This window comes from Oncorhynchus keta, chromosome 4 (genome assembly GCF_023373465.1).
Source record: "Oncorhynchus keta strain PuntledgeMale-10-30-2019 chromosome 4, Oket_V2, whole genome shotgun sequence".
NCBI classification, from domain to species: domain Eukaryota; kingdom Metazoa; phylum Chordata; class Actinopteri; order Salmoniformes; family Salmonidae; genus Oncorhynchus; species Oncorhynchus keta.
In genome coordinates, this window is record NC_068424.1 from 46,466,742 (window position 1) to 46,481,590 (window position 14,849).

Sequence of the window (14,849 nt, forward strand, 5' to 3'; positions counted from 1 at the left end):
GAGGGTAGTAATGTTACTCCCAATGGGGATCTGAGGGTAGTAATGTTACTCACTATGGGGATCTGAGGGTAATGTAAATGGGGATCTGAGGGTAGTAATGTTACTCCAATGGGGATCTGAGGGTAGTAATGTTACTCCCAATGGGGATCTGAGGGTAGTAATGTTACTCCTGAATGGGGATCTGAGGGTAGTAATGCTACTCACAATGGGGATCTGAGGGTAGTAATGTTACTCCCAATGGGGATCTGAGGGTAGTAATGTTACTCACAATGGGGATCTGAGGGTAGTAATGTTACTCACAATGGGGATCTGAGGGTAGTAATGTTACTCCCAATGGGGATCTGAGGGTAGTAATGTTACTCCCAATGGGGATCTGAGGGTAGTAATGTTACTCACAATGGGGATCTGAGGGTAGTAATGTTACTCCCAATGGGGATCTGAGGGTAGTAATGTTACTCCCAATGGGGATCTGAGGGTAGTAATGCTACTCACAATGGGGATCTGAGGGTAGTAATGTTACTCCCAATGGGGATCTGAGGGGGGATCTGAGGGTAAATGTTACTCCCAATGGGGATCTGAGGGTAGTAATGTTACTCACAATGGGGATCTGAGGGTAGTAATGTTACTCACAATGGGGATCTGAGGGTAGTAATGTTACTCCCAATGGGGATCTGAGGGTAGTAATGTTACTCACAATGGGGATCTGAGGGTAGTAATGTTACTCACAATGGGGATCTGAGGGTAGTAATGTTACTCCCAATGGGGATCTGAGGGTAGTAATGTTACTCACAATGGGGATCTGAGGGTAATGTAATGGGGATTAGTAATGTTACTCCCAATGGGGATCTGAGGGTAGTAATGTTACTCCCAATGGGGATCTGAGGGTAGTAATGTTACTCCCAATGGGGATCTGAGGGTAGTAATGTTACTCCCAATGGGGATCTGAGGGTAGTAATGTTACTCACAATGGGGATCTGAGGGTAGTAATGTTACTCCCAATGGGGATCTGAGGGTAGTAATGTTACTCCCAATGGGGATCTGAGGGTAGTAATGTTACTCACAATGGGGATCTGAGGGTAGTAATGTTACTCACAATGGGGATCTGAGGGTAGTAATGTTACTCCCAATGGGGATCTGAGGGTAGTAATGTTACTCCAATGGGGATCTGAATGGGGATCTGAGGGGTAGTAATGTTACTCCCAATGGGGATCTGAGGGTAGTAATGGGGATCTACTCTCCCAATGGGGATCTGAGGGTAGTAATGTTACTCACAATGGGGATCTGAGGGTAGTAATGTTACTCCCAATGGGGATCTGAGGGTAGTAATGTTACTCCCAATGGGGATCTGAGGGTAGTAATGTTACTCCCAATGGGGATCTGAGGGTAGTAATGTTACTCCCAATGGGGATCTGAGGGTAGTAATGTTACTCCCAATGGGGATCTGAGGGTAGTAATGTTACTCCCAATGGGGATCTGAGGGTAGTAATGTTACTCACAATGGGGATCTGAGGGTAGTAATGTTACTCCCAATGGGGATCTGAGGGTAGTAATGTTACTCCCAATGGGGATCTGAGGGTAGTAATGTTACTCCCAATGGGGATCTGAGGGTAGTAATGTTACTCCCAATGGGGATCTGAGGGTAGTAATGCTACATTGCACAACGAAGATGAGAATAACATGTGAAATCATTTACCATGCAGATCTCAGTGGCCACCAGGTAGCACAGCCTGTTGAACCACCTGACATAAGCCTCCAAGTTAGTGGTCTTCTTCTTCTGCTCACTGAAACACGGCTGCAAGAGACACAAGCACACAATCAGGACCACAGAGGGTCACCTTACTAGGCCACCTATCCAGACTTGTGATAAGTAGACTTAACATGGACTTAAGTCCGTGTTTTATTGACTTACACTAAGTCCATGTTAAGTCTACTTCATGACCTTTACCAGAGCTCCCTCTCAGCCAGAGAAGGTTAGCATTTTGATGTCTGGGGCACACCCATTGAAAAGGTGTCATCATACAAATACCTTGGTCTTTGGTTGGACGATAAGCTGTCTTACAAAGTTCGTGTAGATAATCTTGTGAGGAAGCTTAAACTGGAATTGTTTTTTAAAATTTTCGTAACAAGGTTTGCCGGCCGTTTTGAGGCTAGGAGGAAGCTTGTTCAAGCCAGTTTCTTTCTGTAATTGATTATAGTGACTAATTGTATACGCATGCAGCCTCTTCTGTGTTAAAGAGACTGAACTGAGCTTATCATGCATCTTTGTGTTTTGTTTCAAATGCCACGTTGCAAACCCACCATCGCATCTTGTATCAAATGGTGGGCTGGACCTCGCTTTACATGCGCAGCTACATTTGTATGTGTTTATCTACAAGACCCTTCTGAGTAAACTCCCTCTCTACCTTGGTAGCCTGCTCTCCATCACCACTAGCAGTTACCAGACTTGGTCTACTAGGTGGTAGCTACTTAAAGTCCCCAGGGTCCTTTCCGAGTTAGGCAAGACTGCCTTTTCCCAATGTGCACCGGAGACATGGAACAGTCTGTAAGAAATCCCTCACCTCGCTGTACTAGTGCCCCTTAGTGAGTTTAAAACTCTGTCGCAAAACTGTTGACGAGAGGTGTAAATGTTTTCTGTGGGCCGATCATCTCTTAATGATGTGTTTTTTGTTGTTGTTTGTTGCCGTTTTCATTGTATGTTTAAAGGTAGACTCGGCGAAATGGTGTTGCCACGAGCGGCGCCGCAGATATTGAGATGAGCGTCATGCTCGACTTCGCTCTCACACAGTCACACACAGTATCTGCCCAAGTGCACAGGCTCGGTTAACGCTGCGTCTCAATGGGTTCCTTCCTTTTTCTCTTCCACCATTGAGTCTGATTCAGACCCTCAATGATCATTAAAGGAGTACATTGTTGTCATTTTATGTGGATCGAAAGTGGAAACGATTTCACCATGATAATATAAGTTATAGCTGGACACAGATCTCAATTCAACATCTATTCCATGTTGGTCCAACGTCATTTCATTGAAATGGCGTGGAAAAGTTGATTCAACCAGTGTGTTTGCCCAGTGGGCTGACTGGGTTGAAGCTATAGGTGCTATAGGGGTTTTGTCTGATGTTATGGAGGCATCTATCTAACGACAGACAGACAGACAGACAGACAGACAGACAGACAGACAGACAGACAGACAGACAGACAGACAGACAGACAGACAGACCCACCAACCCACCCCCTCCCTGTGTTAATGTCATCAGCAGCTGGCAGAGACAATGGAAATAGGGCAATTACTGCAGCGAGGGAGAGAAAAAGAGAGAAGCACACAGAGAGCAAGAAAGCATCAAAAGACAGGCAAATAAAGAGAGAGAAGTTGAAAGAATGAAAGAGAGCAAAGGAGCGTGTGCAAGAGAGATGGAGAGATAAAAATAACTTTGTGTGTGTGTGTGTGTGTGTGTGTGTGTGTGTGTGTGTGTGTGTGTGTGTGTGTGTGTGTGTGTGTATGCGCGTGCGTGCGTGCGTGCGTGCAACTGTGTGTATGTGACTGTGTGTTGTGTCCAGTCATCATCATTAAAGTGAGCCCCAGGCAGAGCGGGGCCTTAGTGACCTGCTGGCCCCTGAGTGGCCCTATAGAACTGCCTTCTAATTAGTGATGCTGAAACGCACTCTCTCTCTCTCTCTCTCTCTCTCTCTCTCTCTCTCTCTCTCTCTCTCTCTCACACTCTTTTCAAAAGGCCAAAAAATGATTCACACAGCAGTATATTGTAATGTTATTTCCACTGACAAAGTGCCGTATACTATACCTGAGTGCTATCCAGTTTGTCTTTCTGAACAAAGGCTTGTACAAACTCTTCAGGGCCGATGTGACTCAGGTGTTCCTGAAACACACAGAGCAGAGCATAGCGACATGGCCATGGATATTAAAATGAATATCAGTAATGGTAGCCAATCAATACAGGAAGTCATGAATCATCGACAAGATATCACATGTCCTTGAATTAACGGATGACCCCTGGTATGCAGCTACATTAGCTCACCCGTTTACTTTGGCTGCATTTTCACAGGCAGCCCATTTCTGACATTTCCCCCAATTTTTGACAAAATATCTGATTTGATTGGTCAAAAGACCAGTTAGTGGCAAACAGATCCGAATTGTGCTTCCTGTGTAAATGCAGCCATAGGGGCATAGACATAGGGCAACATTAATAAAGAATCCAAGCATGGCGTGGTAGTCCACAGCACAGATAGCTGTGCAAATGTGCGTGTAGAGTAGTCCTTATTATCCCCAGGGGGGATGGAATGGATTGTGCCTTACATACGACTTATGACTGATACAGGTAAACAAAAAAAAAAGGTAGGTTCAGTTCATACCAACGATCCTACTACTTTGTTTCACAATGTTACCCAGCCTGTTCTTACTCTTTAAGTTTAGATTACCGAAACAGCAGATCATATTGAATGTAAAAATGGATGCAATGAACGATCTGTAAAAGAGTTCCCCTGGGAAGATAGCATACACATTGGGCTCAAAACTCAAGTTTGCTGTCAAGGAAAGGGCCAAGATATATTTGTATCGGCCATCGGTCTCCACTAGCTCACCAGCTATAAGAGTCTGCATTTGGTGGCAGTGAGAGCTTCTGGATCTCATTTAACCATACCCTTGTGCTTCGCGGTCCTGGAGCACAGTGAGAGCTTCTGGATCTCATTTAACCATACCCTTCGCATCACGGTCCTGGAGCACAGGAACCCCAAAGTCGTCGATTTCTAATTCAGCGTCTCGATCCTGTTCTGTCAGCCAGGACTCAGTGAATGCCAGAATGCAGGCATTTCGGTACTGTGATAAGCACTTTACAGTTTGTCAGTTTTACAGTACGTCTGAGAGATTGCACATTAGCCAGGATGTGTGTGTGTGTGTGTGTGTGTGTGTGTGTGTGTGTGTGTGTGTGTGTGTGTGTGTGTGTGTGTGTGTGTGTGTGTGTGTGTGTGTGTGTGTGTGTGTGTGTGCTGTGGATTGTAACGCTGTCAGGTCGCATATATCCACTGCGGTTTTATTCCCTTTGTTAAATGCCTCGGGCAAACCACTGACTTCTGAGATGATGTCATACTTATCAGATGAGAGCACATGCTTACTCAGGCCTGCAGAAGACGGCCCTTACAATCACACACACCCCGCCCACATACACACACACACACACACACACACCGACCCACATGGATGGACAGACAAACAGACACACAACCCCCGCCCCCCTTCCCCCCACACAGACACAGAATCACATAAACGCATAAAAACACCCCCACACACCAATACACATAAACACACACATCACTCAATCAGTGAGAGTGGGTCGTCCTCCTCCAATCATTTGTTGCTCAGCCCTGTCTGTTCATGTGTCTTTAGAGCACCTTTTCCTATGCCTGTTAGTCAGCTGTAGACTAGAGCTAACAGGGGAGCATTTAAAACTAATACTGGAATAGTTAGCTGCTAATCAAGCCAATGGGAGAACTAGCTGTCCTCTGGGCTGTTTGGAAGATTTCAGTGCTCTCTCTCTCTCTTTCTCCTCTCCCTCTTTCTCTCTTTTGATTCTACAGCTATCTTAATCTAGGCTTTATTGCTGTGTCTGTTCTTTTCTCCCCTCTGCTCTCTCTCTCTCTCTTAGTGTCATCTCTCTCTACCCTTCTCATCATCTCTCTCCCTTACATCACACCCTTCTCTCATTCTCTTTCATCTCTGCTTCTCTCTCTCCTTCTTTTCCCCTTCCACTTCCCTTCATCTCTTTCTCTCTTTCTCTCTCTCTCTCTCACGCTCTCTCTCTCCCTCCATGACCTCTATTTAACCCCCACCTCCCGTCCTATCCTTCCTCCCCCTCTCCTTACCAGTTCTATATAGGTGAGTTGCTGTGCAAGTGTGTAAGGGTCGTTGCAGATAGACAGCATTTCCTTCTGGATGGGTGGAGACTTGGTCTTGAAGGCCACCAGCTTGTCAGAGATTGAGGATACCGAGGAGGCATTCACTTTGACGATGCACTCCTCTCCCTGGGCGATGGCTGCAAGCTTCTGGTTCAGGGTCTGCAGGACCTGACTCAGTGTCTTCCAGTACGCCTGGGGAGGACATTGTAATGACTAGACAACTAATAATGATCATAAACATATGAAGGATGTTCAATATTAGTATCATCATCAGGAGATAACAAAAATCATCATCATCATCATCATCTTCCCAGACTCCATCATCATCATCATCATCATCATCATCTTCCCAGACTCCATCATCATCATCATCATCATCATCTTCCCAGACCTTTCACACCATTGTTTCTTCTGTGTGCATGAACATGTGTGTGTTCCCCCCAGTGTGTGTATGTGTGTCCAGCCCCCACTGAGCTGTGTGGCTGTAGGCTGTTGGTTGGTGCCAACAGGTCGGGTCTCAGTAAATCACCCACAGCGTGCCATAAATGACCCAGAGTGAGAACACTGCCTGGGCCCAGCTCTGCTCTGCAGCCACAAATAACTGCACATTCATCACCATTAGCCTCCTCACGCTCTCTCTCTCTACATCCCTGTTCCTCCCTCGCATCCAACCTCCTTTCACTTCCCCCCCTTCCTGCTCTCCATCGTCCATCCCTTTCTCTACCTCCATCATCATCATCCATCTCTTCTCTCTCTTTCCCTGAGGCTGCAGAGCCAATGGCAAAACCCCTCCCCTTGTTCTCTCTTCTCCTCTCTCTTTCTCTCTGTCCCTCCTCTCTTTCACTTCACTCTCTCCCTATCCCACTCTCTCACCTGTAATGCAGTGGAACAGGATTGTATAACATTGCACTGTTTTGTACATTCAGAGCACCACACCCCTTCACCCTGCTCTCAGTCTCGTCTTTGAGACTATAGAGGGTAGCCTCCCTCCCTCCCTCCCTCCCTCCCCCCTCCCTCCCCCTCCCTCCCTCCCTCCCTCCCTCCCTCCCTCCCTCCTCCCTCCTCTCCTCCTCACCTCATCACAGGGTGCTATCCTGTGGATAATGTCTTTGAACAGGCCCACCATCTTCTCCTCTCTGAAGTCTGTGGGGAACGTCTCTGTCCACTCTGTTAGCAGCTGCAGGATCTTGGGACCAAACTTCCTCACTTTAGCCTGGGGGGGGGGACGCAGGAGAAGAAGACACAGTCAGAGACACTGGGAAGGACAGCTTTCAGTAGGCATGTAGAAGTGATCAGCAGTGGCTGTGTGTGTTGAGGGACTGTGTATGTGTGTGTGAGCAGTACTGAATGTGTTGAGAGGACTCTGTGTATAAGTGGTCAGTAGGTGTGTGTGTTGTCAGTGTGTGTGTACTGACCATGTCCAGTGGACTCTGGTCCAGCTGCTGTTGTTTAATGCAGGTCTCACAGAGTCTGGCCAGTAGCTCAGGAGGAGAGATGAACAGACGAGCACTCAGCAGGAACGTAAACACATAGGCTTTCTGTGGAGGGAAACACAAAGTATTTTCATTATCGTTAACATTACTATTGCTGTTACTATTCCTATTTCTACTACTGATGCTGTGGCCAGTACAACCAGGATAGAACACTGGCCCTCTAATAGTTGTTTACCTCTGGGTAGTAGTCTGTGGTGGGCACAAGGTGCTGGATGAGGGTGTCCAGGGAGGCGGAGGTGATGGGGGGTCCTTCGGCCAGGCAAGCCCCAGGCCCCCGGGCCTCCTGAGGGCCCCCTTCATCCTCGATCACCGGGTCAGCCTCAGAGCAGGTGGAGGCCAGGTGGGGGCTGAAGCCACTGGGGGTGAACATGGTGCCTGCTGCTGGGCACACAGTCTGGGGCATTCCTCTCCTGGCTTGAGAGTGAAAGTGTAATGGATGAGGGCTATTTAAGACACACATGCATGGCAGATATATACATATAGACAGATACCGCACAAACCCACTCAACTACACACAACCACAAACACAGGCATTCTCTCTCCTTTTGCCATATCACATTGAGCAGGCAAGATGTTTACCCTCTCGGTCAGAGCATTATCTCTAGTTCAGTCTACACTACACACTCCTTCCATTACAATCCGCCCCGCCCCAAAACAGCTGCCCCGTCTCCGAGGACAACGAGAGAGAAGGGATATGTGGGTCACACCATCGCCGTGGAGACCGTTGCCGTGAGAAAGCTTTCCGTGTCCTCTTTCTACCCCTCATCTCTCTCTCTCAACCCTCATCTCTCTCTCTCTCTCTCTCTCTCTCTGTCTGCTCTTAGACCGTGCTCTGTTACACTTTTTTAAAAATTCAACACATCCCTCTCAATGGGCCAACAAGGTAGTTGTAGTGAGAATAAGCACTTACACTGGAGCAGATATATTAAAGTGAGGTGTTATAGAGATCAGGAAGGGTAGGCCCACATCAAGACTGCATTATGGCACCATGGGACTTCTTAGCCCACAATAGACACTAATGAATAATATTATATTGAGATAATAGATGGTGGTATGACACTGATTTAGTCAGTGTTAGCTATAAACTAAGCAGCCTCCAAAGAAGGAAGAACAATAGCATGCCAATTCCAGGTATTTATTGTGAATCACATTTTTTACATTTAAGTCATTTAGCAGACGCTCTTATCCAGAGCGACTTACAAATTGGTGCATTCACCTTATGACATCCAGTGGAACAGCCACTTTACAATAGTGCATCTAAATATTTTAGGGGGGTGAGAAGGATTACTTATCCTATCCTAGGTATTCCTTAAAGAGGTGGGGTTTCAGGTGTCTCCGGAAGGTGGTGATTGACTCCGCTGTCCTGGCGTCGTGAGGGAGTTTGTTCCACCATTGGGGGGCCAGAGCAGCAAACAGTTTTGACTGGGCTGAGCGGGAACTGTACTTCCTCAGTGGTAGGGAGGCGAGCAGGCCAGAGGTGGATGAACGCAGTGCCCTTGTTTGGGTGTAGGGCCTGATCAGAGCCTGGAGGTACTGAGGTGCCGTTCCCCTCACAGCTCCGTAGGCAAGCACCATGGTCTTGTAGCGGATGTGAGCTTCAACTGGAAGCCAGTGGAGAGAGTGGAGGAGCGGGGTCACTGGCATCAGGAGCGGGGTCACTGGCATCAGGTAACAAAAAGGTGCGGCCGAGCAAGTCTATCTGCAGTCTCTCCCTGACCCCGTGACCATGGGCTTTCTTATGAAAAATAATGTCTTTAGACTGTTTGAAAAACAAACCCACAGCCAGTGTCTTATTCCCCAGCAGTGGTGAGAGAGAAAGTCAGTAAACACGCAGTGCCAACGGTGAAACCTTTGGCAGAGCAAAGAAGAGGACTTTCAGATGTAAACATTGCTTGGTCTTCCTGCTTTGCCTACCCAATCTCAAAATGTATACAAGCAGCCTAAACAAACAGAGTGCCAGTACCACACAGTGCCACAACAGCAGCAATCTCCATGTGAGTGAGTGAGTGAGTGAGTGAGTGAGTGAGTGAGTGAGTGAGTGAGTGAGTGAGTGAGTGAGTGAGTGAGTGAGTGAGTGAGTGAGTGAGTGAGTGAGTGAGTGAGTGAGAGAGAGAGAGAGAGAGAGAGAGAGAGAGAGAGAGAGAGAGAGAGAGAGTGTGAGTGAGGCTGGACTGGGTGTGACAAGGATTTTCACTGTGTTCAGGAGAAGACAAAGCAGATCTCTTGTCCTATTGACTTTCATAGGAGAAGGGAGAGATCAATATTTACAGTATAAATGAAGCATAGCTAGCCTATACACTCAAAATGGCCCTTCAGGGCAGGGACTGTTCAAAAGCATTCAAATCCATTCACTTTCCCATGTAGATCATTGAAAAGTACACATCTGAGCATATTCTGAGCGTTGAATGGCAATATGAACGACTGTGCAAAATTATTTGGGAGCAATGGAGTGGTAGGATTCCTATCACAATATACTGAAAACTAAGGTCATGTTTAGCTGGCTGCCCTCTCTCCCACCGGATCTTCTTGACTGACTGGTGTCACTACTGCCTCGGAGGTGAGAGGTCAAGCAGACACCGCCGTGCGAGATCGTGACGGGTGTCTCAAGTTTCCACTCCAAGCCTTCAGCTTCCCTTTGTTCCTCTACCGATACATACACACACAGACACACACACACACACACACACACACACACACGCACACACACACACACACACACACACACACACACACACACACACACACACACACACACACACACACACACACACACACACAGTGGCGTAGCGCAGTTTCACATGGCCACCACGCAAGGGGCCCCCGCAACTCCCTACGGGTAAAGCATGGTGAGGGCAGCTGTGGGGATCATTTTAATGGCAGGGACTGGGAGAAAGGGACAGATGAACGGAGCAAAGTACAGAAAGATCCTTGATAAAAACCTGCTCCAGAGCACTCAGGACCTGACTCACCTTCCAACAGGACAACGACCCTAAGCACACAGCCAAGAAAACGCAGGAGTGTGCCTCTGAATGTCCTTGAGGGGCCCAGCCAGAGCCCGGACTTGAACCCGAACAAACATCTCTGGAGAGACCTGAAAATAGCTGTGCAGCGATGTTCCCCATCCAACATGACAGCGCATGAGAGGATCTGCAGAGAAGAATGAGAGAAACTCCCCAAATACAGGTGTGCCAAGAGTGTAGCGTCATACACAAGAAGACTGTAATTGCTGCCAAAGGTGCTTCAACAAAGTACTGAGTAAAGGGTCTGAGTACATACGTAAATGTGATTAAATTAGATTTTTAAACAGGTTTTCTTTGTCATTATGGGGTATTGTGTGTAGATTGAAGAGCGGGAAAAAATGTATCCATAAGGCTGTAACGTAACAAAATGTGGAAAAAGTCAAGGAATCTGAATACTTTCCAAATGTGCTGTATATATTGTACCAGTCAAAAGTTTGGACACACGTACTCATTCAAGGGTTTTTCTGTATTTTTACTATTTTCTACATGGTTGAATACGAGTGAAGACATCACAACTATGAAATATCACATATGGAATAATGTAGTAAAAAAAATATTTAAAAATATGTTTAACATTTAAAACATATATTTTATATTTGAGATTCTTCAAAGTAGCCACCCTTTGCATTGATGCCAGCATGGCACACTCTTGGCATTCTCTCAACCAGTTTCACCTGCGATGCTTTTCCAACAGTCTTGAAGGAGTTCCCACATATGCTGAGCACTTGTTGGATGCTTTTTCTTCACTCAGCGTAGCCTAGTGGTTAGAGCGTTGGACTAGTATCCGAAAGGTTGCAAGAATGAATCCCCGAGCTGACAAGGTACAAATCTGTCATTCTGCGCCTGAACAAGGCAGTTAACCCACTGTTCCTAGGCCGTCATTGAAAGTAAGAATTCGTTTTTAACTGATTTGCCTAGTTAAATAACGGTAAAATAAAACAATTAAAAACTCTGCGGTCCAACTCATCCCAAACCATATCAATTGGGTTGAGGTCGGGTGATTGTGGAGGACTGGTCATCTGATGCAATACTCCATCACTCTCCTGCTTGGCAATGTTGCCCTTACACAGCCTGGAGGTGTGTTGGGTCATTGTCCTGTTGAAGAACAAATGATAATCCCACTAAGCCCAAATCAGATATGATGGCGTATCACTGCAGAATGCTGTGGTAGCCATGCTGGTTAAGTGTGCCTTGAATTCTAAATAAATCACTGACAGTGTCACCAGCAAAGTACCCCCACACCATCACACCTCCTCCATGCTTCACAGTGGGAACCACACATACGGAGATCAAACGTTCACCATTATTATTATTATTATTATTCATAAAATTCATCATCCGTCTCTACGAGTAAAATAAAGACAAACCATGGAATGAGTAGGTGTGTCCAAACTTGTGTATTAAAGTAGACAAAAATGTAGTATTTGGTACCATATTTATAGCACGCAATGATTACATCAAGCTTGGTGACTATACAGATTATTTTGTGCCCAATAGAAATGAATGGTAAACAATGTATTGTGTCATTTTGGAGTCAAAATGATCTATATCCACAGTACAACAAGTCCTATATCGACATAACCTGAAAGGCCGCTCAGTAAGGAAGAAGCCACTGCTCCAAAACCGCCATAAAAAAGCCAGACAAAGGATTGCAACTGCACATAGGGGCAAAGATCGTACTTTTTGGAGAAATGTCCTCTGGTCTGATGGCCATAGTGACCATTGTTATGTTTGGAGGAAAAAGGGGCAGGCTTGCAAGACGAAGAACACCATCCCAACCATGAAGCAGCGGGGGTGCTTTGCTGCAGGAGGAACTGGTGCACTTCACAAAATAGATGGCATCAAGAGGTAGGAAAATTATGTGGATATATTGAAGCAACATCTCAAGACATCAGTCAGGAAGTTAAAGCTTGGTCGCAAATCGCTCTTCCAAATGGACAATGACCCCAAGCATACTTCCAAAGTTGTGGCAATATGGCTTAAGGACAACAAAGTCAAGGTATTGGAGTGGCCATCACAAAGCCCTGATCTCAATCCCATAGAAAAATTGTGGGCAGAACTGAAAAAGTGTGTCCGAGCAAGGAGGCCTACAAACCGTACTCAGTTACACCAGTTCTGTCAGGAGGAATGGGCCAAAATTCACCCAACTTATTGTGTGAAGCTTGTGGAAGGCTACCCGAAACATTTGACCCAAGTTAAACAATTTAAAGGCAATGCTATCAAATACTAATTGAGTGTATGTAAACTTCTGACCCACTGGGAATGTGATGAAAGACATAAAAGCTGAAATAAATCATTCTCTACTTTTATTCTGCATTTCACATTCTAAAAATAAAGTGGTGATCCTAACTGACCTAAGACATGGGATTTTTACTAGGATTAAATGTCAGGAATTGTGAAAAACTGACTTTAAATGTACTTGGCTGAGGTGTATGTAAACTTCCGACTTCAACTGTATCTGCCTCTAAAAATAAAAGTTCAATACAAACAAAATTAAAATATAGAAAATTGTTCATTTTAAAATCCCCAATAAAATGATTACAACTTTATCCGATCTTTTACCCCTCTGACGGAGTTGACGTTAGACAAAAATTGTGTTTTTCTTCATTTAAGCGGTGTACAGAATAGCAATTGAGTTTTTCCTCAGTTGCTTCATGACTCAAAAACCTAAATATATGTAACATATTTGAAACACAATTCATATTCTATTTGAATCTATCAGGCAGATGGAGTTGACTTCCTGGTTGTGATGGTGATGACAACATAGCTTTAAACAAACAATCAAAAGTAGATAACTTTACAGACCATGAGTGGTCTTGTTACACTACATGTAATGAGGACATGAACAAGGAGTCCTTGTGGTACAGCTAACCCTGCTGATTCCAAACTTATTTAAGATTTTAGACAAATCTGATGAAGTAAACCAAATCTCTAGACATATCCTTTAGGAATCAATTTTTTTATACTCCCTTTCTCCACAATTTCGTGGTATCCAATTGGTAGTTTCAGTCTTGTCCCATTGCTGCAACTCCAGTACGGACCCGGGAGAGGCGAAGGTCGAGAGCAGTGTGTCCTCCATAACACAACCCTGCCAAGCCGCACTGCTTCTTGACACAATGCCCGCTTAAACTGGAAGCCAGCCGCACCAATGTGTCGGACGAAACACTGTACACCTGGTGACCGTGTCAGCGTGCATGCGCACAGCCCACCACAGGAGTCGCCAGAGCGCAATTGGACAAGGGCATCCCGGCCGAACCCTACCCTAACCCGGACGACGCTGGGCCAATTGTGTGCCGCCTCATGCGTCTCCCGGTTGCAGGAATCAACATTTTGGAAGAAATATTCTTTAAAGTTACAAAGGGATATTGAAGGGATATTAATATCCATTTTTGCCAGTTTTCTTTATTTTAAACACCTTTTTGGGGAATTTGAAATTGAGTTCCTTTGCTGCGGACAATGGCATTTCCAGACATAGAGCTGACATGGAAATTAATAATATTGAAAGTATTTTGGAAATTCCCACCCAAAAACATTTCCCTTATAAAATACCCCTAAATGTACATTTCCTGATATAAATGTCCTGCTTTTCTTTACATTTTTCAGTTTTAAAGCTAATTTTTTACATTCTAAATATTTTTTTTGCATGGCTTAAGATGTGTTCATATGTGACTCGTTTCAGGCGTATGTCACGCGTCACTTCATCACAGGAGAGCTAAAAAAATGTGTTTTTGGTATGAATGCCTTTTGGAACATGTGAACTTTCATGTGCCTCAATAACAAACTTGTATTCCATCTGTAAATACTGATACGATTGCCAAATTACGAGCCTAGTTGGTTTATCCACGGGAAGAAAAAAACCTCCCCGTTAGCCATGATTGGGTGAGATATTGGTTGGGCTAGACATCCCATGAGATGAGTTTGGATTGGTCTGCCATGTAGCACACTTCTGTCTATAACATGAGCTGGTCAGTATTTGTAGGTAATCCTTTCTAACACATATTTTTTTAAGATACCACATAGTAGAACTGCAAAAAATATTGCTCACCGCTTTCTGGAGGATCGAGTTCTGAAATCAGTGGAATGCCCTGTGGAATTAGAGTATGATAGCTAAGGAGTTGGAGAAAATTCTGACATTTCATTGCCAATATGCAGAGGGAGTCAAAAAGAGAACTCACAGAAGGCTATTGTGTAAAGCGCCACCATGGCATCCATGACAGAGAGGGAGAAGCGTCTATCCATGTATATGTGTAAAATAGTCTAGCTAGCAAAATAGATATTACACGTTTGTAATTTGATCAAATAGTTGTTTTAATTTCAAGTTAAAGCGTACTGTTAGCTAGCTAGCTAATGTTATGTTGCTTGCTCGCTAGCTAACGTTATGTGTATGATCTGTGTAGTTATATCCTAATGTTAGCTAGCTAGCTAACAGTGA

At 45.2% G+C, this 14,849-nt stretch overlaps 1 protein-coding gene across 1 annotated transcript in view; it reads right to left on the reverse strand.

The window, feature by feature from the left end:
• The window catches only part of LOC118375872 (ras-GEF domain-containing family member 1C-like), a 52,421-nt gene that overhangs the window by 12,303 nt on the left and 25,269 nt on the right, over window positions 1–14,849 (reverse strand). Inside the window, exons 2-7 of the mRNA XM_035762501.2 lie at window positions 7,573–7,811; window positions 7,320–7,442; window positions 6,980–7,117; window positions 5,872–6,096; window positions 3,798–3,872; window positions 1,694–1,792 (exon numbers count right to left, since the gene is read on the reverse strand). Coding sequence (XP_035618394.1) covers window positions 1,694–1,792; window positions 3,798–3,872; window positions 5,872–6,096; window positions 6,980–7,117; window positions 7,320–7,442; window positions 7,573–7,800 — 888 coding nt within the window. The 5' untranslated portion in view covers window positions 7,801–7,811. The remainder of the gene's footprint in view (window positions 1–1,693; window positions 1,793–3,797; window positions 3,873–5,871; window positions 6,097–6,979; window positions 7,118–7,319; window positions 7,443–7,572; window positions 7,812–14,849) is intronic.